We start from the raw sequence: 22374 nt of genomic DNA, 5'->3' as shown, positions 1-22374 counted from the left end.
ATCACTTAGGTAGCTATTCAATGAAACATTAACCAATAGATTTGAACCATGGATGCCAGAATTAGGCATGATGTTGTAGAAGTGATCACACCATTGCAAAATAGCTTCAGGGTTTATGTTTAAGATTTCCTATTTACGTGTGCTTCTGACTTCTAGGTCTTACTGGAAGCTTAAATTATCTAAGGCTGCAGAAAGACAACTAAGTCTTTGTCCTGGTTTCAGCTGGGATGTAGTTAACTGTCTTCCCAGCAGCTGGTACAGTGCTATGTTTTGAGTTCAGTATGTGAAGAATGCTGATAACACTGATGTTTTCAGTTGTTGCTCAGTAGTGTTTAGACTATAGTCAAGGATTTTTCAGCTTCTCATGCCCAGCCAGGGCACCTGACCCAAACTGGCCAACAGTGTATTCCATACCATGGGATGTCCCATCTAGTTTAGGAACTGGGAAGTGGGGGGCAGGGATTGGCCGCTCGGGGACTGGCTGGGTGTCGGTCGGCGGGTGGTGAAAATTTGCCCTGCGCATCATTTGTACATTTCGATCCTTTTATTACTACTGTTGTCATTTTATTAGTGTTATCATTATCATTATTAGTTTCTTCTTTTCTGTTCTATTAAACTGTTCTTATCTCAACCCAGGAGTTTTACTTCTTTTCCTGATTTTCTCCCCCATCCCACTGGGTGAGGGGGAAGTGAGTGAGCGGCTGCGTGGTGCTTAGTTGCTGGCTGGGGTTAAACCACGACAGTCTTTCCTGGACAGTTACTTCTATGTATTGTTTATGTCTGTTCCATGTGGTTTGCATCCTTTGGTTCTAGATATGGCTCTACTTGTTCTGCTTCCTCTTCTGTATTGGTGACAATTACAACAGCTTGAGGGTGTGTAAGACTTTAGGCTTTCCTGCATTGCAACAATGGCCTGCAGCTGTTTTCAGTCTCCACTGAAACTTGGATTTCTTTTCATAAATGATGCTTATTTCAGCCTTCTGTGTAAATGTTTCATTTGGGTCTCCTATGTAAATATCACATTTCACTTGAAAGTTGTTTTGATTGAAAACACGGCTTTGGTTTTGATTTGAATTGCAAGTTTATCTTGTCTTCATACTGCATGGTGTTCTTATAGTAGTTAGTTTGGGGAGAAAACTGTATTATCTGTTTATGCAGAGCACTACAGTAGAATGTGTTATGCCAGAGTTTACTGAACAGCCTATATATGGCAACTGTAGAGATGCAGGTGGTCTAATCCACTTGCAGTCTACATAAATCAAATCCAGACCTAGGTAATTAAAGTTACTAGCCAAATATTGCAGTTACAGTTGAGAATAGCGTCAGTAGCAGGCAGGAGCTAAAACTTTTAGCTAACTAAAACATAGGAAGAATAAAAGGTCATGTATGTGCTTTGGAAGAATCCATAGTCAAGTTAAAATCCATTCAGATGACATGTGTGTGGAGTGGCTTAAAATATCTTTATTTGTGGATGAGACAGAAGGCTGTGGCAAGTATATCAAACTGGAGGATTATTAAAAAGAACAAGCTGTTACGCTTTAATGGCATGATTTAGTAATTTTTATTGGCATCATAAGCTCCCAGTTAATCAATATTTACATATAAAGAACTGTTCTTTCTTTGAAACACATATAAACCCTAAAACATCTTTCAGAATATACTTAAGGCTTGGCCTTCAGGCAGTCTTTTGAGACTCTATTTTGATTTTTAAAGACTGGTAGAAGTTTTATATACCTAACATTCACCACTTAACTGATTTATGAAGTATCCCCAGTTGTGCCTTACTACAGTTGGAAATGGTATTAATATTGGGAATAAACTTGTAAATATAAATGTCATCTGATATGCGCTTGCAGAATCTAGGAATGTGGAAAGTCCAGGCAAATGGCGATGTCTGTAATATTCATATGCCTGTACCTTTTTTCTGAGAAGTTAAGAGGGTGTGTATGTTCAGTTTATTCCTCAGAGGCAAAGGTATTCCTTTTCTCCCTGAAGAAATAGGGAGCACTTAATTTAGGTGTGTCAGCACTGAACTTTTTCCTTTGCCTTTTCCGCCTACAAGTTGTCTGCAGCATTTTAAAAGACTTAAAGAATAAAAGACATCCAGTGAAAAGAAACAAATTTATTTGCCACTTGATGATCATAATTCCCTTTTTTAAGCTCCGAACTGTATTAGCTAATATGATTTGATTTCCTGTGTTCTTTTCTGAACATCACTGTTGAAATACTCATCACAAGATAAATTCTTCTCTTCAGTAGAAACACATATTCAGCTTGAACTGTCCTCCCTCCTATACCACACTAATACTCTGGAATTGTTTCCTTGTAGTGACTGTTGATCATCTCCAAATAGTATTTTAATAACTAATAACTTGTTGAAGTAAACAGACTGTGACACTAATACCTGTACATGCTTTTTTTCCAGATTGTTGACTTGTGGGACAAAGCTCTTGCAACTCTGGACCTCATCACATCCACATCATACGTCAGGGACGGCCAGTAAGAAAGGAAATATGGAAAGAATAGTATTGCAGGTTATATATAATTCTGACTTGATCTGACTATGTTTTGTGTGAACATTGTGACTTGTAACTCCTACGTGAGTGGTAACAGAGCAGTTGATGTTTTGGGAAGAATGTAAATATTACTAAGTCATATTTGAAAGCCAGTATAGAATAGTGATTACAAAGCATCAAGGGCAAAGAATGAAAGCTGCTGTAAGTGTATACAAGTCAGTTATGGAATTACTATCTGGAAGTAAGAGAAATTGGAGGTGCCTTGGTAGTACATGCTATTGGTACTGGGAGGGAACATCTTTGAAAACTGATCTATAGAAATATATGCTGAGATGGGAGTTGTCTAGACCCAAATAATAGCAATTCCAGTTTCTTTACAGAATTATAAGCACCTCTCATTCTAAATTCTGAGTCCAAATTTCTTTCTGAAGAGAAGGCACCTTGTTAGGCATGGCTTAGCAGTCGCAAAACATGGTCGGAGTTGGCGGTTGGGTTGAAACTACTGGTGCAGATTTTAATAGTTCTGTGATTAGTCTCCACTCTAAGCATCCTCACTTCACTTCTGAGGAGTACTCCAACTACTGCACTGTGCAACAACACAGTTGTCATATGGTTAAGGACCATAGTTAAGTAGAAGAGTTGAGATTGAAAAAAATATTCAGGAAAACAGTTACACATGGAAACGTGTTACACATGTAGAACTAGAGTTCAGATGCTTAAACATCTGAGGTTGCTGGAAGGGTGAGCTTTCTGTACTGTTCTTAAGGACTTTCATAATTTCTTTTTTTTTTCTCCAGATTGACTTTCCATCCCATGCTTTTGATATTGAATACAAAATTCCTCAAGCTGCAAAGACTACTGTGCATCATTCCATAGAAACATTAGAAAAACCATTGAGAGAACATCTCCTTGCCATTCTGTCCAAGGATAACACTATTGGGTATGTTCATCTCTTTCTAGCTATGGTTTCTTTGTATGTGACAATTTGTGGCTAGGGTATGGAATGCTTGCTTATTCTTGAATTTCTTTAATATGGTTCTAGTATATTTTGAAGACCTGTAGAGACTTAAACAAGAGATTGAATTAAACTTGCGAAATAATGGTGCTGACTTAATGAATTTACTTGTGCTTTCCAGTGCTGGTGTCTTAATATTCTCCTGTTACAAGACTGCTACTCTTCTGGCTGCATGTTATATGTGCCTATTTCTACTTGGCAGTTTTTTGGTTACAGGGAGCAGTGGCAATTTCAACAGTGGCTGTTCATATGCCATGAAAGCTTTTCTGGCAGGCTTTCCCACTTGTATGCACCAAACTAACATTAACGTTTTGGTTTATTTCAGATTATACTAGAAACTTGTTTTTGTCCTGCCCAAATTTTAACTTTGAACAATTGTTTTGATAATGTTTGAGGCTTTATTTTGCTTCGTGTTGACTTTTGTGGAGGAAATAGCCATTTTAATTTCATTGCATTTTGTGTGTTCAGTTATCTGTATATACACAATGACCAGTAGCATTGGGGTTATTCAGGTGATGGTCTGTATGTGTGTTATAAGCTGAAATGCTTTTGTCTGCAGGTTATCAAAAGAAGATAAGGAATTTTTGTGGGAGAAGAGACATTATTGTCATAGTCATACTAGTAGCCTACCAAAAATATTGGTTAGTGCCCCTCACTGGGACTGGGCAAGTCTTCCAGAAATATATTCGTTACTTCAACAGTGGCCTCCTTTATCACCCTTAGCTGCACTGGAACTACTTGATTCAAAGTAAGAAAAACAATGTAAATAAGTTTTCTGTGTGTATTGTGCATTAAAATACTCTTCTTCAGTAGAAGATTCTGAATGGCATTCTTGTGGAAAATATTGCTGAATTTCTTTTAGCAATAGCTAAATTTTCTTAAAATTTTAAAGAACACATGCTTACTTTATTAATGTAGGGTTAACCAAGTCATGTAGTTAAAGAACAGCAATAGTGGTTAGGATTCTGAAATCGGATTTGTGACAGGACAGCAAGCTATACAGCCAAGCTATTAAGACTGAAGTTTTGAGAGGTTAGTATGCTTGTCCCAAACATGCACACGTGTTTGCATCTTAGCTAATGAAGGTCCTCAAACTTGTAGGTCCTTTATTGAGCTGTTAAAAACTTTATATTGGTTCTTTTGTATTTAGCTGATTTCAAAAAAGAAAAAAAAATCCTACACGAGCAGAATAAACTTAATGTGGATTTGTGGTGACTTTCTAGGTTTGCTGATCAGGAAGTACGAAATACAGCTGTGAATTGGATAGAGACATTAAGTGATGATGAGTTAACAGATTTCCTCCCTCAATTTGTACAGGTAAAACTTTCTCCTACACTGAAGTTTGACATTTTTTGCTCTTGAAAACCCAAAGGAAATGCTGATTACTAGTAGCAGCAGTGCAATTGCATGCCTCTATACTTAATAACCTTAATGCATAGTAGGGAAAACAATTTGAGTAAATAATTGCTTTGTGATTGTCCTATGGATTTGCGGTACATTAGTCATAAAATCTCAGTCTTCATCTAGAATTAAATCCAGATCTGGTTTATTTCATTTTCTTTGTATTTAGGCATTGAAGTATGAAACCTACCTTGACAGTGCTCTTGTCAGATTTCTTTTGGCTCGGGCACTGGGAAGCATTCGAATAGCACACTACCTATATTGGTAAGATGTTACTTTGTTCCATTGTTCACGTAATGTGTTTACTATAAGATTAATATTTCCAGAAAAAAAAAGTTTGTTCTTAATATCATAGTTTGAAACAATGAACATTGTGAATGGGGAGTTTACAAAATGTAGATCCTGTTTTTTTTCATGAAAAACAGACAGTGGCTCTATGAGGCACAAACTTCTTGCCTTATCCTGTATATCAGTAACTTCAGATATATATAGTACTGATTCACTAAAATATTTTAATGTCTTGGTATTGCATTGTTTGCAGTATTTTCCTTAGGAAAATTTTACTTTAAATCCTTTATTTCAGGCTCCTTAAGGATACACTGTATGATCCAAAGTTTGGTGTAAGGTATGAGCAAATTCTTGGAGCTTTTCTTTCAGTCTGTGGAAAAAGGCTGAGGGAAGAGCTGGAGAAGCAGACCAGACTAGTGCAGCTTTTTGGAATGGTAGCAGAAAGAGTAAAGCAAACAAGTGGATCTGCTCGGCAGGTGTGTATATATTTTTAATATTCTTAAGGAAGATGAGACTGAGTAAACCCTCAAAACAATCCCCTCAATTGCCTTTTTAGTCTAAGTTCAGCAAAATGTTATGTATAATATACAGGAAAATCTAGGAATCCATTGCTCTGCATTTTAACAAGTTAATGGCTTAATGAAGTTGATGTTTTTGTCAAATTTGTTGTCTGAAACATAAGATTGTATGAGGTGATAGGGTAAGAAAGTAGGATGGTTTCTGTGTACAATAAACTGGAATTGGATTTAAGCCTACTACTGCTGAAGAATGATCCCATTATGCAAAAGAATGGGATATATTTATAGGCTTTATATTCATAATAATATGAACTTCCAGTTTGATAGAGTGGGATGTTATCATCTGGTTCAGTAAAAAAAAAAACCACACAAGAAAACCCAAAACACAAATTTGTGTGATATTAGTATTGTACTGCTAGGTTTATGGATTTCTAATAGCTAAAAGAGCAGTTACAATTTCTAGCGTTCCTTTGACACTGAGGAGTTAAAACATTGGCTTCAGGATAACTTTGTCCAGAAGTTTTCTGTAGATGCTCCAGTTAAAAAAAACCAAACCAAAACAAAAAACCCAACAAAAACATTTCAGCTGACATTTTTCTTTGTCTGCAGGCTGCCTTGCAAAATGGTATGGAACGTGTGCAGTTCTTTTTCTTGAAGAACAAATGCCGTTTGCCTCTCAATCCCAGTCTTGTGGCAAAGGAGTTGAACATTAAGGTACTGCACATTTGGAGTTTCAAAACCTTTTTGGAAAAACTACATATAGGCAAAGCTTTCACAAATAGAAAAAAAAAATCAATTGAGGTGCTTGAAAACTCTTTATGCTGGGGGGAGGGTTTTAATTAAAAATTCTGATTGAACAAGGCAGTGAAATTAGCTGAGCAAAGATAAAATTTATACACATACTTGTGTAAAACTAATGAAGGTACCTGTATTAAAAAAAAAAAAAAAAAATCTGTAATAACTTATATCTTCAGACCCTTCTCTCTTGAGACCAACAATCCTGGTTATAGTAAAGCAGGAAAAAGTCCTGTTTGCAGTGGTAATGAAAAGAGAAAATTGAACAAGGCTATAAAGTTCAAACAATGGGTAGATACTGTGAAACGGGTGAAACTACCTGAGACTGGGTGTGTCCAAGAGATGCTGTGAATCCAGGGAGGCAGACAGTACCTTTATTTTATTGTGATGGTCCAGCAAATAATAATGTAAGAGAAGCAGGTAAATTATTTTTCCAGAACTCTGCAAGGTTTGACAATACCTGCTCAAGCACAATCTTGATTATATCATCATGCATGACTGAGAACCTAAAAGTCTGTGAACACTGGATTTAATCCTGTGTGGCGAGACAGTTCATCTTGCTTTCCTTCTCTACTGTAACTATGAAACCATGGATATATACTTGAAAGCAGATAAATGAGAAAATACTGTAACACATGCAAATACCTGTTTTTTTTATATCTTCTAGCTTTAAAAAAAAAAAGGCTGCAGATAAAATATTTATCCATGTTTTATTTGCTCTTCCTTTCGAAATGTATAAAACACCATCACTGTGCAGCACTGTTGGCTTTTGTACAAGAATTCAACAAATGACAGCCAAAGGGCTCTTTATTCAAAGGAAGCACGTATTAGCCACAATTGCAGTGTTAAAAGTCTGAATAGACACATTGTGTGTCAAACCTGATTGTTGTCAGTATGTCTTGTTTTCTGGGCTAACAGGAATACTCCTTTTCGAGTATTAACACTAAATCTACTTGTAGGCATGTTCTTTCTTCAGCTCCAATGCAGTACCACTGAAAGTTGCACTGATAAATGCAGACCCTTTGGGAGAAGAAATTAATGTGATGTTTAAGGTAGGCCTTACGTGTGTATTGGAGAAAAAAAGTTGAATGATAATCACTGTTTCATTGGTATCAGTTAACTTTAGCATAGACCAATAAGTTTAGTTATTTTGTGAGTTTGCTCCTGTGTATCTAGAAACCAAGGTCTGAACAGGTTGTAAAATGTGAAAGTCAGTCTACCACATGTGAAAACTTAGATGTAGCCGATTTCTCTTTTTAAGTATGTAGCTATGAGGAAGTAAGTAGCATAATGTATAGCTAAATCATAGAAGAAATGTAAAGCAATTTCCAGAAACGCTTCCTAGAAATGTAAAGCAACTAAAATCTGTGAAGTTTAGTTTTGCTGAAAGCATATTATGTCTCTAGTTAACTTTTTATTTTTCCATTTAAGGTTGGAGAAGATCTAAGACAAGATATGTTGGCTTTACAAATGATTAAGATTATGGATAAGATCTGGCTGCAGGAGGGACTGGATCTACGAATGGTTATCTTCAAGTGTCTCTCAACTGGAAAAGATCGAGGTGCAAAACCAGATGCTGCCTATAATCTTTGCTCCCCCGCTTCAGTTTCTTGTCACACTGACAGTGAAAAATTTCTATGCAGAGGCAGGCCCAAGAAACAGTGGAAGGCCAAAAGCCATCCATGCAAGCAACTTCAGTACTCAAGAGTATAGCAAGTTAAACTGTTCTGAATTTCCTGATGGCTGAGTTGCATTTAAATGTGTTTCTTCTCTTGAGTCCCAAGATGCTCGTGTGTTCTGTTGTCAATGAACAGTGGTGCAAACAAGTAAATACAATGATAAAAGCTAAGGTTTCTCTTGATGCCCTTACTGCAACACAAGAAAATAATGGTGCCATAGCAATCCTGATTCTGAAAGTTTAGTTACAGTGGAAGAAAGTATTTAAGTCTAAACTGAAATTCTGAAGTATTTGGAATCTACTGTAGTTGAGTCAGGGAGTATCATTCATGTACTGAAATGTGCAAAAAGAAGAAAAAACACTCCCACACACACACTGTCCCCCAGGATTAGTGTCATATGCTGGTAAAAGTTTCTTGGCGATATGAGGCTGTCTTTTAGGTTGGAAACTAGGTCACAGAACTCTAAGTCTGAGTGTAAAATACTGCCCTGCACCTTGAACATGCTTTTTGGTAGTTTTCACTAATTCTCTAGAGCTAGCCAATGGGAACCACAAGATCTTTAAGAGGATAAACAGTAACTTAAATATTTCTTCAGTCAGATGCTAAACAGTGTGATGAAAACTCTTAATACATGGAAATGTTGGGAATTTAGGTTGGCAAAACTAAGCAAAATGCTTCTATTTATGTAAGACTTGCTTTTTAGAGAAACAGATGGCTTTTCTTTCTACTTTGAACAGTGACTTGATCGCATAGCATGTTACATTTATTTTGTTGTTCCTGCTAATATTAGTATTCCTAAAGTACTTGAAGGATTAAAGTGGAAAAGAAAAAATGGATGTAAATTACAAATTTGCCTTTGCTTTTGCCAAGATAAAAGTAAAATTCTGTTAATTAAATGTTTTCCTTTAATGATTTAACTGTACAAGTACTTTTAGGAAACGGTATCTCCAAAATGAGGCCACATGTAAAGCCCATTGCCTTATTTCTGGAGCAACAGTCTGGTCTATTTCAACACTTGACAGCAGTTAAAGTTACTAGATTACTTAAGTGTCAGTGTATGAGAAATGTCAGCATCAAAATGTTTTGCAGTTATTGCTTATAGACCAATACTAGTTTATGTAGTAGAAAGTAATTATTCAAAGTATAATTTATATGTGCATTCTAGCAACTGTAAGTAATTGCAGTAAAGTAAGCCTAGCTTGGATTGCTACGTGCGTTTCATGGTATGCTTTGTAATATAGTCTGTGCCAATGCTTAGCAGACTAATAGCACTATTTTGATACCTAACTGGGTTTTGAAAGAAGCTAGTCTAAGATTATAGTTTCTACTAAATAATAAAAATGCAGTATAACTTAAGGAGATGGTTAAATACACTTTTTTATATTTTATATAAAGGCATGGTAGAGCTTGTTCCTGCTTCAGATACACTTAGAAAAATTCAAGTGGAATATGGAGTGACAGGTTCTTTTAAAGACAAGCCTCTGGCAGAATGGTTGCGAAAGTATAATCCTACAGAGGAAGAATATGAAAAGGTAACTTTTTTTAGTGGTGGTGTTTTTAAAGATTTTGAAAAGGTATAAGTACCATCTTATGAAAGAATAAAATTCTTATTCCAGATCTTCCATTGGAATTTTTGTTTTGTATCTTTAGGAAGCTTAATTTTTTCCTATACTTGAAAAAGAGCAAATGAAAATCTTTTATATAACTAAAAAGGAGCCAGATGGATTCTCAGGATTCACATCAGGAGTTTTTATTGGATATAGAAAAAATGTACTTCAAATTTAAGATGGGGAAGAATGGTGGCTGCTCTTAGTTGTGGTTTAGGAGCAGTGGCCTCTTCTCATACAAGCACATGGGATTCAAAAAATAAAATGTTTTCTGTTGGCTACAATGCTATTACAACACAATGGAAAAATTAGTCTTGTACCCTTTTCTCTGTTAACATACTTTTTTTTTGTGGTTTGTCTTCAACTCCTCTTTTCTTTTTATTTAAAAAACAAGACCATTTTTGCTGGAAAATGTGGTATCTAAAGATTTTGGCAAAGCTATTTGAAGAACACCATTTTGGAAAAAAGCAAATTTTAGGGCCTGTCTTGTCTGGCTTGGATTTTACACTTGTCAAGATTGATTGTTGAATGCATGAATGCTGTTTTCCCACTGATATCTGATCTCAATTCACTTTTTTTCTCTCCCTCCCAGGCTTCAGAAAACTTCATTTACTCTTGTGCAGGATGCTGTGTAGCTACTTATGTATTGGGAATTTGTGATCGCCACAATGATAACATAATGCTCCGAAACACAGGGCATATGTTTCACATTGACTTCGGAAAATTTTTGGGTCACGCGCAAATGTTTGGTAGCTTTAAAAGGTATTTTCTGTAGCTAAGCAATGTAGAGAATGAAGTGATTTTTAGTCTATTTTTATAAGCGTTATAATTCTAAGCATTAACTTTTAAATTCCTGTTATCTGCTGTTCTCATTATGAAGCCAATATCTTCCAATTTAACCACAGAGTTTCTACAATGCATTCAAACTTACCCTTATAAAATTAATTTTGAGAAAGCTCCAGCTTCCTATTTCCATATTCTGATCTCTGGAACTGTTTTAAGTCAAAGCACATAGGCATAGCTTTCAAATAAAATTACTGTTCTAGCTACTGGTAGATTGAAGTAAGGAATTTCGTCTCCTAAACATAATTTAACTTCAGTGCTTCCAAACTGCATTCATTCATTCCTTAAGAACTTGTGCTATACACACTTGGCAAATCTCAATGAGAATTTCTTTGCAATAGTTATGAAAGCCAAGTATTTTGGTACAGGAAAAGATTAATGTAACTTTTTATTGATACTTGGGAGCCTTACATCTAACACAGATCTTAGTGTCATACTTTTCCAGGAATATTGGATAAAACTGTAGTGTAGTTTCACCTTTTTAGCTATGTTCATGTGATTATGTATTGCATGCTTAAGTTAACTTTACCAATGAATGAGAAATTGAGTGCCAGAACCTTTACATCATTGGAATACCTGAGTGTGAAACAAATGAGAACAGACTCTGGCTCATAAAAACAGTTGTGAATGTCGATGTAACAGAAAAGCATGAACAGCAAGTTTGTATTTGCTACCACTCCTCTGTGTAGGGGAAGATAATCTATGTCCAGGATAGAGGAGTTAACGTTTTAGTCAGGCGATAATAGTAATTACATTTATTTTAGTGTGTTACGGCTTCCAGAAATGAGGGATGGAAAGCATCGTAGGGTAACCTGGCTGTAGGTCCTGTACCATGTGAATGTGTAGGGAACCCGAGATAGCACTAAGCAGCTGAACTCAACCCAAAAAATCAAATCAGCATTAAGGGATTATTTAATATCACTACCTTGGGGTGGGGATGCGGGGGAGGAGTAAGCACGTGACAAAGTGAATAGACCTTATAATTAACTTTATTAATTCTGTGCTTTTTGAACAGGGATCGAGCTCCTTTTGTGTTAACATCAGATATGGCTTATGTCATTAATGGTGGTGAAAAACCCACTATTCGCTTTCAGTTGTTTGTGGATCTCTGTTGTCAAGCTTACAATTTGATAAGAAAACATGCAAGCCTCTTCCTTAACCTACTTTCATTGGTAATAATTTTATTAAATTCAGTTGAAACTTGATAGATCTGTCACGCTGAGTTGTATTCAAAGGCTATGCTTTTTATGCTGCAGAAACTCTTAATGGGTGCTTTTAAAAGCCAGAAACATCAGATGTACTTTTTGGGAAGATTGTCTTTGGAATGTTTTTAAGCTGTTTACTACCTACCTGTTTCCTGAAAATGTAAAACTAAGATGATACCATAAATTACACTGCAAACTGTTTTTAACTGCTTATAATTCAGCAGAAATGGTGAATAACTGCTCATTATAAGTAATTGTTGGCTATCACTGTTAGTGTTTAGCAATGTAGTGCAGCCTCAAGTGAATTTGAGGGTCTAAGTTTTAATTATTTCAATGTAAAATCATCCTAGGTTTATTGCATTAAAACTGTAAATTTTAATTTCTTGCAGATGCTTTCTTCTGGGTTACCAGAACTAAGTGGGGTTCAGGACTTGAAGTATGTCCAGGATGCTCTCCAGCCCCAAACGACAGATGCAGAAGCTACCATTTTCTTTACGAGGTACTAGATAAGTGAAAATTAAAATACCTCCCAGCATCATCCTTTTAATGGGAGCTTTCTGCTATGAAAAAATGTACTAAGGCTGTTCACAAACATGTTTGTAGAAGTTGAATAGTTACACTGTACAATCACAAAATATCAGTTAACCAGTGAACTACATAAATAAGATCAGTTTCGTGTAAGATTAATGCTTGTACTAAAATACTTTGCCTTTAATCGTAACCTTGTGCAGAAAATTTGTTTGAAATACTGACAGTAGATAATTCCGTGTGGCTGTTTGAGACTTGCATTTTGAAGACATTCTAAATTGCTTAATAGCAGTGTATATGTTGGGAACCTTGTAATACATTCTAAAGAAGCTCTCTCTTTCAAGAAGTGTTTTTGCACAGTGGGGAGGGAGGGATGATGCTCCAGTGTAGCAAGTGGGGGTGTGTATGTCGTGTAACTGAGTTGTTGCTATGAGTTACAAAATGTGTTATTGCACTTCATTTTAAATATATGGGAGAAACTGCAGTAGTATGCATGCAATTTAGAATCATAGAATAGTTTGGGTTGGAAGGGACCTTTGAAGGTCATCTAGTCCAACCCCCTCTGCAATGAGCAGGAACATCTTCAGCTCAATCAGGTTGTTCAGAGCCCCGTCCAACCTGACCTTGAATGTTTCCAGGGATGGGGCATCTACACCCTCTCTGGGCAACCTGTTCCAGTGTTTTACCACCCTCATTGTAAAAAAATTTCTTCCTTGTATCTAGTCTAAATTTACCCTCTCTTAGTTTAAAACCATTACCCCTGTCCTATTGCTACAGGTCCTGCTAAGTCTGTCCCCATCTTTCTTAGAAGCTGCCTTTAAGTACTGGAAAGCCACAATAAGGTCTCCCTGGACCCTCCTTTTCTCCAGGCTGAACGACTTCAACTCTTTCAGCCTTTCCTCATAGGAGAGGTGTTCCATCCCTGTGATCATTTTTGTGGCCTTCCTCTGGACCTCCTCCAACAGGTCGATATCCTTCCTGTGCTGAGGGCTCCAGAGCTGGATGCAGTACTCCAGGGTTGGGTTTTTTTTTTTTAACCAACTCTGGAAAGCCTTCACTTCTTGGATAACAACCTATGCCAAAGTTTGGATACTGAATCTTCTATTAAATGCTGATATGATGCTATTTATATAGCCCATTGATCACATTTAGTTTAAAAACTGCTTCTCTGTCAGTAAGAAATTGTTTTTTATTTTTCTTAGACTTAAGTCTGATTCATTGGCAGAACCACTTTTGTCTTTTTGACATCATTTTTTTGTTTTCTAGGTTGATTGAATCTAGTCTGGGAAGTGTTGCCACAAAGTTTAATTTCTTCATTCACAATTTGGCTCAGCTGCGTTTCTCAGGTCTACCTTCTAATGATGAACCCATCCTCTCATTTTCTGCTAAAACATACTCTCTTAAACAAGATGGCCGAATCAAACAAGTGTCTGTGTTTACATATCAGAAGAGATATAACCCAGATAAACATTATGTAAGTATGTGGAATCTGTTTCCACTCAGTGAAGATACTGCGCATTTTCTTCCAACAAGATACATTCTCCTCCTTGCCATAAGTTCAATACTTAATCACAGAGGATTAGTCCAGGGAAACTTGCCTTGTTTAACCTTAAGTAGCTAGCTTTGAGATAGACAATTAGGTTCCTTTTATTGACAGAGATTTAGTAAATACAGCTATAGATACTTGTTCAGTTAGGTACTAATGTCAGATTTAGGATGAGCTGAAGAGTTCTCTGAAGTTTGACTGCACTGACTATAATGGGAGCCTAGAAACCTATGGCAATGTTGACACTCAAGACTGAGCCCCACTGTGAATGACTTGAAAGTAAAACCAAAATTGAAATCTAGATCTTCCTGGGAATGGGCCGGCTTGCTTGTGTCCGGGAGAAGAGAGTTGTATTGGCTCTGGCTGGGATGGAGTTATCTTTCTTCACAGCAGCCCACATAGTGCTGTGTTTTGGATGTTCAACTAAAACTGTGTTGGTAACATACCACTGGTTTGGCAGCTGCTGAACAGTGCTTGTGCAGTGTCAAGACTCACTTTTTCTTCCTCTTTGCCCCTGCCCCCCCCCTGCAGTGAGTAGGCTGTGGGTGGGCAAGGAGTTGGGAAGGGGCACAGCAGGGACAGCTGACTCAAACTGGCCAAAGAGATACTCTATAGCATATAATGTCATGTTCAGCAATAAAAACCGGGGGGAGAGCCGAGAAAGCAGGGGATGGGAGGGTGTTGTCTTCCAAAGTGGCTGTTGCCTGGGGACTGGCTGGGCATGGGTCTGCTTGTGGGAGGTGGTGAGAGATTGTCTTTGTGTCACCTCCCCTCCCAAGGACTGCCTTTATCTCAACCCATGGGTCGTCTTGCTTTTGCTCTTATTCTCTTCCCTGTCCTGCTGGTGAGTGGTGGGAGTGAGAAAGCAGCTGTGTGGGTGCTTAGCTGCTGGCCAGGGTAAACCAACCACAGGAGTGCTAGAGTACAGATTGGTATTTTTAGCATCCAATAATAGTCTTCAAAATGAAGACGCTTCTTGAGAAGGAGTAGTGTTGGTGGAGGTGATTTTAAAAAATGGGAATTTGAGTCATGTTTATGGGCTTATGTAGCTGCCTTCTGTAAAATGGCTCCTTCCTGAATAGGACTTAAGTCAAACACTCTGTTTTTGTTTTGACCTTCCATTAAAGTTGTATTTGCTCCTCCTAAGTAAAAGCATAATTTCCTGTATTAATGTTGTGGTTTAACCCCAGCTGGCAACTAATCACCACACAGCCACTCACTCACTGCTCCCCCCTACCCCTGGTGGGATGGGGAGGAGAATCAAAAAAAAGTGAAACTTGTGGGTTAAGATAAGAACTGTTTAATAATTGAAATTAAAAAAAATAATAATTGTAATGAAAAGGAAGATTAAAAAGAAAGTGAAATATAATTCAAGAAAGACAAGTGCACAATCCAGTTGCTCACCACCTGCTGACTGACTCTCAGACAGTCCTGGAGCAGCAATCTGCCCCTCCCAGTCAACTCCCTCAATTTATATACTGGCCATGATGTTGTATGGAATATCCCTTTGGCTGGTTTGGGTCAGCTGTCCTGGCTGTGTCTCTTCCCAACATCTTGTGCCCCTCCAGCCTTCTTGCTGGCTGGGCATGAGAAGCTGAAAAATCCTTGACTTGGTATAAACACTGCTTAGCAACAACTGGAAACATCAGTGTGTTATCAACATTATTCTCATACTAAATCTAAAACATAACACTGTACCAGCTACTATGAAGAAAATCTATCCCAGCCAAAACCAGGACATGCACCTACACTGCTAGCCAGTCTTGCTAGAGACAGCAAGCGTTAAAATTTGCCCTCAAGATTTTGATAGACCTCGCTTACACTTTAAGGCTAGTATTAATATTTGTATTCCTATGCAGATGTGCAACCATCTGCATTTTAGGTTGGTTGGTTGGTTTTTTGGTTTTTTTACTTCTCTACTGCTGTTTGGCCTAGAATAGTCAGCTCAAGTTACGTTTTCCTCAAATTGTTTAAAAAGTTAGCTATATTGATATATGCAAATGTACATCTCTTTCCAAGTTGTATTTGCTGTAAATGTATGAATCTGGTAAGACACCAGCTAGGGAAGGTCGAACAAAGCTGAATAATGCTAGAATTGAAGAATAGCTTTGTACTGAATCACTATATTATAAATGTATTTGAGTACTCCTGGTCTAAGCCAAAACAGCCTCTTATCTTCCAGGAAACTGTTAAGATGATATAGTCTCCTTCTGTCTAGATTTTTAAAGCTCTTCGCAGTTGCACATTTTTTAAATACACATTTAACTCATCTGCCCATAAAATGAGTCCACTGAATTGAATTTTCTGTGCAGTTTCTCAACCTTTATTTCCCTTTCATAATAATGTGACGAATTGCATCCTGGGACTGTATGCCCAGTATTTTTAAACATTCCTTTTGTATAATGCTGTACACTTGCATCTGCCTACCAAATTGTCACTTTAAAAGTGGAATCCTTTAGAATCTTGAGATAATTAGATTGAAAAAAAAAATTAGGCGTTAGTTTCCTCCATAGTCCATACCTGGAAAGTTTTGTGGTAGTTCTGGCCGCACAGATACATGTCTAGATGTAATCCTGCACTGAAGTGTTAAAATTTTGTACACTGCTATATGGTAGGAATTTACGATGAGGCTTAGAAGGAAGAATGAGGACAGCTTAGTCTTTGCTACCTTTATCCCCCCTGTCAGATTGGATCTATGTTAGGGGAAGAGCACGTGATGTTACTTTGCGTTAGAGTTAGAATTCTAAGTAGTCCTAACTGTACTATAAAGTGCAGACACTGTTACTGGGATGTGTATGCAGGAGAAGGATTACCATAATAGAAAGAGTTAATTGTTAAGAAAATTATACTGTTAAGTCAGATCTATAATATTGTTACTACTTTTATCTTTTTTTTTGTGTGTTTTGGGCAGATCTATGTAGTGAGAGTTTTGAGAGAAGGGCAAGTTGAGCCAACGTTTGTCTTCCGAACATTTGATGAGTTTCAGGAGCTCCACAACAAACTTGGCATTCTCTTTCCTCTTTGGAAGTTACCAGGGTATGTTCTTAACTCACTCATCACTATTATAACAGAAGCAACAAAACTGCTCCCAGCTGGGTGGGGGAAGAAATAGCTTGAAATGGAGACAAAACTGCTGAGGGGCAAACTAGACCTCGAAGTTGGCAATTAAGGGAGAAAAGTCTCTAAGTTTTAAGGGATGGAGCCAGAGGAGAAACTCAGTGTCTTTAGTCTGTGTGTTGTGTCACTTAAGAACAATTACCTATAAATGTTTGCCTGCCTTTCTTTAATGTTGTTACCTATTAGCATGCTGTGTTTCCACTCATGATTGGTATGAAAAGATGGATGTCAGCACTGCAGGATGGAAATGATAATGAAATCTAACTGTATGTACCCCAGAGAAATTAACTGAAAACTCTTACCTTGTTCTTCCCTTGTAGCTTTCCTAATAAGATGGTTCTGGGAAGAACACATATAAAAGATGTAGCAGCTAAAAGAAAAGTGGAGCTCAACAGCTATATACAGAGTCTGATGAACAGTTCTTCGGAGGTGGCAGAAGTGAGTTCAAATATCTTCAGCAAATCCAGTGCAAGTTTTCATACTTTGGTGCTTGTTAACACTTAAAACTAATATGCAACATTTCTTCCAAATTTAGTGTGATCTTGTTTATACTTTTTTCCATCCGTTACTTCGTGATGAAAAAGTGGAAGGAATAGATGGAATAGCCAGACCTACAGGTGGGTAATGTTTTGGGGCAGTGTTTATAAATTGGTTGACTATAGTATGACACCTTCACAATGTGATTTTTTTTTTTAATTTTTAATTAACTGTAGTTTTTTGTCATTGAAAACATTGCATCACTGTCTTTCCAAATGTGCCTGCATACAGTTTCAAGGAAATAAAAACATACCAAAAATTGCAACAATATATGTGATCACTTGGGCTTGCTTATAGCTTAACTAAATTATTTGAGTTTTTACTCTAAACCTCCAAGCTGGTTCTTACAAGAGAATGCAAAAACCTTTAAAACCTATGGCCTTGCCTTCTTATTAGGGAACTAGAAATAAAGTCAGAAACTGAACTTGGTCTAAGGCTTGTATTTTTTTTCCCCATATATAAGTCAGTATAGTACTGATGTAAATGTACAAATATTACAGAGGAAATAATTGTATATTTTTTTCAGATGCAAGTCCATCAAGTCCTACCTCGGGCAAAGTGGGAGGAGAAGTAAAGCTATCCATATCCTATAGAAATAGCACTCTGTTTATCATGGTGATGCACATTAAAGACCTGGTAAGTAGAGAGATACTGAGCTCCCTGCCAAAAACTCTTCCCATTTTGTCAATTACCTTCTTGACTTAGACTGATGCAGGAATGGTGGAAGTCTCTCTTTCTCCAAATTTTCTAACTGCCAACTTAACTGCTGCATTTAGTTAGCTAGATTGCAAAGTCTAGATACTTGAAAATAAAAATTCAAATAGGTATGTACTAACTAGTTTTCTAACTTGTCTTGGTTTTGGATTGTAGGTTACAGAAGATGGTGCAGATCCAAATCCCTATGTAAAAACATACTTACTTCCAGATATGCACAAAACATCCAAACGCAAAACCAAAATCTCCCGGAAGACAAGAAATCCAACTTTCAATGAAATGGCAAGTTAAAATTTATGTGGTAACTCCCTATGGTTTGCTGTTGTCTCTTATTCTAAGCAGTAATCAAAATATATCTTCACAGATTTTTTTAGACAATATAAATGGAAAAGGAACTTGTTTGAAGAACTTTGTGCCCTGTTTAAAAAAAAAAAAACAAACAAAAACCAAAAAAAAAAACCCCAAACCAACCCCCCAAAACCCCAACAAACCCAAAACAAAAAAAGAAAACCGAAACAACCACAACCCAAAAACCCCAAAGCAACTGAGTAGGTACATGTACTATTACAAATAAGCAGAAATTTCTCGGTCTGACTCTGAGGAATGATGGAGAGAAGGAAAGGAATCTTTAGTTTTAAGATCCCCCTGCCCTGGATTCACTGATTCATAATGTGGAGAAGAATGAATTCAGAAGTCTTGGCATGTAAGTGGTACTTCCATCTAAAAACACTGGTCCTTTTAAACACTTAATATTGGGAGCACAAATTAAAATATGGATGTACTTCAGCCCATTTTCTGAGGAACAGACATAGTGAGTGGTCATAATGTGCAGTTAAGACATCTGTCAGTGGGTAGGCAGTCAGAAGAAAGGGCAATCTGTAACTTCATTTGGATAACCAAGAAATTCTTGACTTCTTACCTTCTAGCTTGTGTACAGTGGATATAGCATGGAGACTCTGAAACAGAGAGAACTTCAGTTAAGTGTGCTCAGTGCAGAATCATTACGTGAGAACTTTTTCTTGGGTGGAATTACACTCTCACTAAAGGACTTCAACTTGACCAAGGAGACTGTTAACTGGTATCGACTAACTGCTGTACCCTATCTGTGAACTCATTTCTACACCTGAGTAAGACCAGAATAATTGTATTCTCTTGTGCTTTGTGCATCTTCCTACTTGAAGATAACTTGTACATCTTAAGAGACTCTGCATTTCAACAGATATGTTGGACCAATGTTCATGTAGCCTAATTTGGAGGATTTCTAGAAAACCTGGTTTATGCTTATGCGAAGTTATCAAAGCATCATTGTAAATGTTTGAGTTGTGGGTAAAGGAAGGGGTTTTTAATCCATGAAAGTGAGATGAACAGTTTGACCATGCTGGTTGGTTAAACCATAGCTTAATCATTAGGCCTGTGGATATAGTCCATTTTTGCTTTTAATTTTTGTTACCTGTGTTATCAGCCATGGCATGATGCTGGAGAACATCAAAGAAATGATGTGTCTTAGGATTACATTCCCACTGCTAACTAGACATCCCAGAAGCAGTGATGGCTAAAATTTTGGTGGCTTCACACACACCTGTAGAAATGAAGGTTGAAGGGCTGGAAAAATTTCTTAGTGTTGCATTTAATCCCAGATTCATGCTTCCCTAAGACTTACTGGAGTGCGTGCCAATAATGGAAGTTGTACATAATGGTGCCTTATAATTCAAATGCTTCTCTTTTACCTCATTTCTGGTATTTAAATATGTATACATATTAACTTTCAGCTCCTTAAAAAGGGGAAACGTTCTCATATTTGATACCTTGCAGGTCCTACTGGAAGTCTTTTCCTGAGATGTGTTATTTACAAATAACATCACTTACACTGATCTTCATAGTTAGTGCAACTTAGATAAATCTTTTTCTACCCATGATCTCTAAAAATTGAATGAAGACTGGCTGAATGTGGTGCCATAGGAAATGTGCCCAGCTTCTCAGTGTTTTGAAATGTCTTAATTTCTAGAACTTTTAAATGCTGCAGTGATTAAATGTGGAACAGATTCAAACACTAAATCTGAACTGGCATTTGCACCTGTACCTCCAGGTAAAGGATGGCCTCTAGTTAAAAAGCACAACTGGTGGGTGAATTGCAGGCCAGAAATGAGTTGCATTAACAGAGCTTTGAGAGAGGAACTTGGTCACTTTTTTTTTTTAACAGTTCACAGCAACACTGTTTCTCATGCCCAGTAAGAGTTAATTCCACTAAAAATACTTCATTCCAAGGAACATTAGATTTGAACTATATTTTGACAGTGGAGTACAAATGTCACTTACTATTTCCTGTTAATATCACTGGTTACTTAATTAGGTGCTTCTGCACTACAGCTGTAGCCTTTTTATTCACCTTACTCGGTGTTTAGGATGATTATGTTCTGTCTAAACAAAGCTATAAAGTTGCACACTTCAGTGCTAAGTCTTGGAGCAAGACAGACGATCACCACTGACTATGACTAGAGCGAAATTTTAAAGTGAAATATGCAACTATGAACAGAGACACAATATGGGGAAAGTCTTCTATATGCCCAACACTAACAACTTATTTCATAATCTGATTTTCCTTCCCCTGCTACTGACCAATCTCCCTTCAGTACAGAAGAGAGAAGTAAACTTGAATCTCTTGGTGCCTAAAATATTCACGGTCCAATTTTGTAGGAATTATTACAATTAAAAAGCTAAGAGCATCCTGAATGTTAGAAACTGGGTTGATACTAATGGGCGCTAACAAATCCCAGTTTTATTAGGCATCTTCTGCATATTTTTCATATAAATATAGCCTGTAAATAGTAAACTATATAACTAGATAGATTTCCTGCTCACTTGATGCTTTTGAGACTTACTCCATTCCATCATTAGAATCACAAGTCACTTAAACACAGGAAAGTAGACTACTGTTTTTGTGAAACGTTCCATTGTGAAATAGAATGAAAGCAATATATACTGCCTTTTTTGCAGTTTGCTATTAAAGCACAGTGTCTTACAGCACAAAATACAAATAAACTAAAATCATTTAAAAAATGATTTGTAGTTTTAACAGTTGTCTGGACTCTGAAAAAAAAAATTCATAGTACTGTATTATTGTTAGCACTTGTCCTGACTTCTGATTTAATCTTCTTCATAGCTTAACTCATTTTGTGCCTTTCCCTTCCTTTTCGAAATAGTCACTGGCTGAAGCTTTTTGTGGTCATGGATTTTGTCTATGGGATCTGGCCTTGGCCTCTCCTCACACATAGAGGAACAGCACCAAGCTTGCACCTCTTTGCACTATTCTCAATTAATAAAAAAAAAAAGTTTGTTGCAATAAGACTTTAATGTACTACATACAAAAAAAAAAAATGGATGTTAAAGAGGACAATGCTCAGTTAGTGTGGAATTTACTAGTACACTAATTAGCTTGAAATTGTAGTTTTAACAGCTTTTTATATCATGTTTAATGAAAAGAAAAATATCTTTTATGCAACGTATGACCTGCAGCCAGAAATAAATTGTCTATACAAACCTTGTTTTGGTATTTCAGAGTAACAGCTTGCGCTAAGACCTCTTCCTTTTCTCTATTAACCTGGAACTTTGCACTGAAATTTTTATTACTGCCTTTTTACGATCTACAGCTACCTGTCTCTGGAAGCATGTGCGATCTTTGATAACAGTTACGTTCTCGATTTTTACAGCCAGGGTTGTGTAGAACTCCCCATCACCTGCCTTAACGCCAGGGCTCTCCTGAGGCCCCGCTCCCTGCCCTTCTGCTCCCCGCTCGGACACTGTGACCAAGATAGCGTTATAGGTGATGAAATTCAGAGAGCGCAAATAGTTTGCCTCCCTTTGTCTATATATCTGTAAGAACCAAATACTTTAATTAAACGAGCTCGTAACTAAAGATGTACAATATCGCCCTCCGTCGTGCCCGCACCGAACGGGTTCAATGTGACTCTGTAACTGTCCTGTGAGTACATTAAACGCTATTCTGGGGGAACATACAAAAAAAAAAGAGTGTGCTGGTCTTCACTGTCCGCTGGGGGCGGCTGGGGC

The 22374-nt window shown here is 37.2% G+C and overlaps 1 protein-coding gene across 3 annotated transcripts in view; it reads left to right on the top strand.

Moving 5' to 3' along the window:
- The window catches only part of PIK3C2A (phosphatidylinositol-4-phosphate 3-kinase, catalytic subunit type 2 alpha), a 55890-nt gene extending 33674 nt beyond the window's left edge, over window positions 1-22216 (top strand). For 2 of the 3 annotated variants that reach the window (XM_010563832.1, XM_010563831.1), the window contains exons 14-33: window positions 2426-2534; window positions 3314-3456; window positions 4091-4279; window positions 4755-4848; window positions 5102-5196; window positions 5516-5696; window positions 6348-6452; window positions 7493-7585; window positions 7965-8094; window positions 9608-9744; window positions 10412-10581; window positions 11678-11834; window positions 12257-12366; window positions 13662-13869; window positions 16853-16977; window positions 17379-17496; window positions 17594-17675; window positions 18122-18231; window positions 18466-18591; window positions 19236-22216. In XM_010563832.1, coding sequence (XP_010562134.1) covers window positions 2426-2534; window positions 3314-3456; window positions 4091-4279; window positions 4755-4848; window positions 5102-5196; window positions 5516-5696; window positions 6348-6452; window positions 7493-7585; window positions 7965-8094; window positions 9608-9744; window positions 10412-10581; window positions 11678-11834; window positions 12257-12366; window positions 13662-13869; window positions 16853-16977; window positions 17379-17496; window positions 17594-17675; window positions 18122-18231; window positions 18466-18591; window positions 19236-19418 — 2665 coding nt within the window. In that variant the 3' untranslated portion in view covers window positions 19419-22216. The remainder of the gene's footprint in view (window positions 1-2425; window positions 2535-3313; window positions 3457-4090; window positions 4280-4754; window positions 4849-5101; window positions 5197-5515; window positions 5697-6347; window positions 6453-7492; window positions 7586-7964; window positions 8095-9607; window positions 9745-10411; window positions 10582-11677; window positions 11835-12256; window positions 12367-13661; window positions 13870-16852; window positions 16978-17378; window positions 17497-17593; window positions 17676-18121; window positions 18232-18465; window positions 18592-19235) is intronic. The other variant, XM_010563834.1, reaches the window with a different exon arrangement.
- The last annotated feature ends 158 nt before the right edge of the window (window positions 22217-22374 follow it).

This window comes from Haliaeetus leucocephalus, unplaced genomic scaffold (assembly GCF_000737465.1).
Source record: "Haliaeetus leucocephalus isolate CR32 unplaced genomic scaffold, Haliaeetus_leucocephalus-4.0 Scaffold173, whole genome shotgun sequence".
NCBI lineage: Eukaryota > Metazoa > Chordata > Aves > Accipitriformes > Accipitridae > Haliaeetus > Haliaeetus leucocephalus.
The sequence above is the reverse complement of the archived record's forward strand: the minus strand, read 5'-3'. Positions and strand labels throughout refer to the sequence as shown.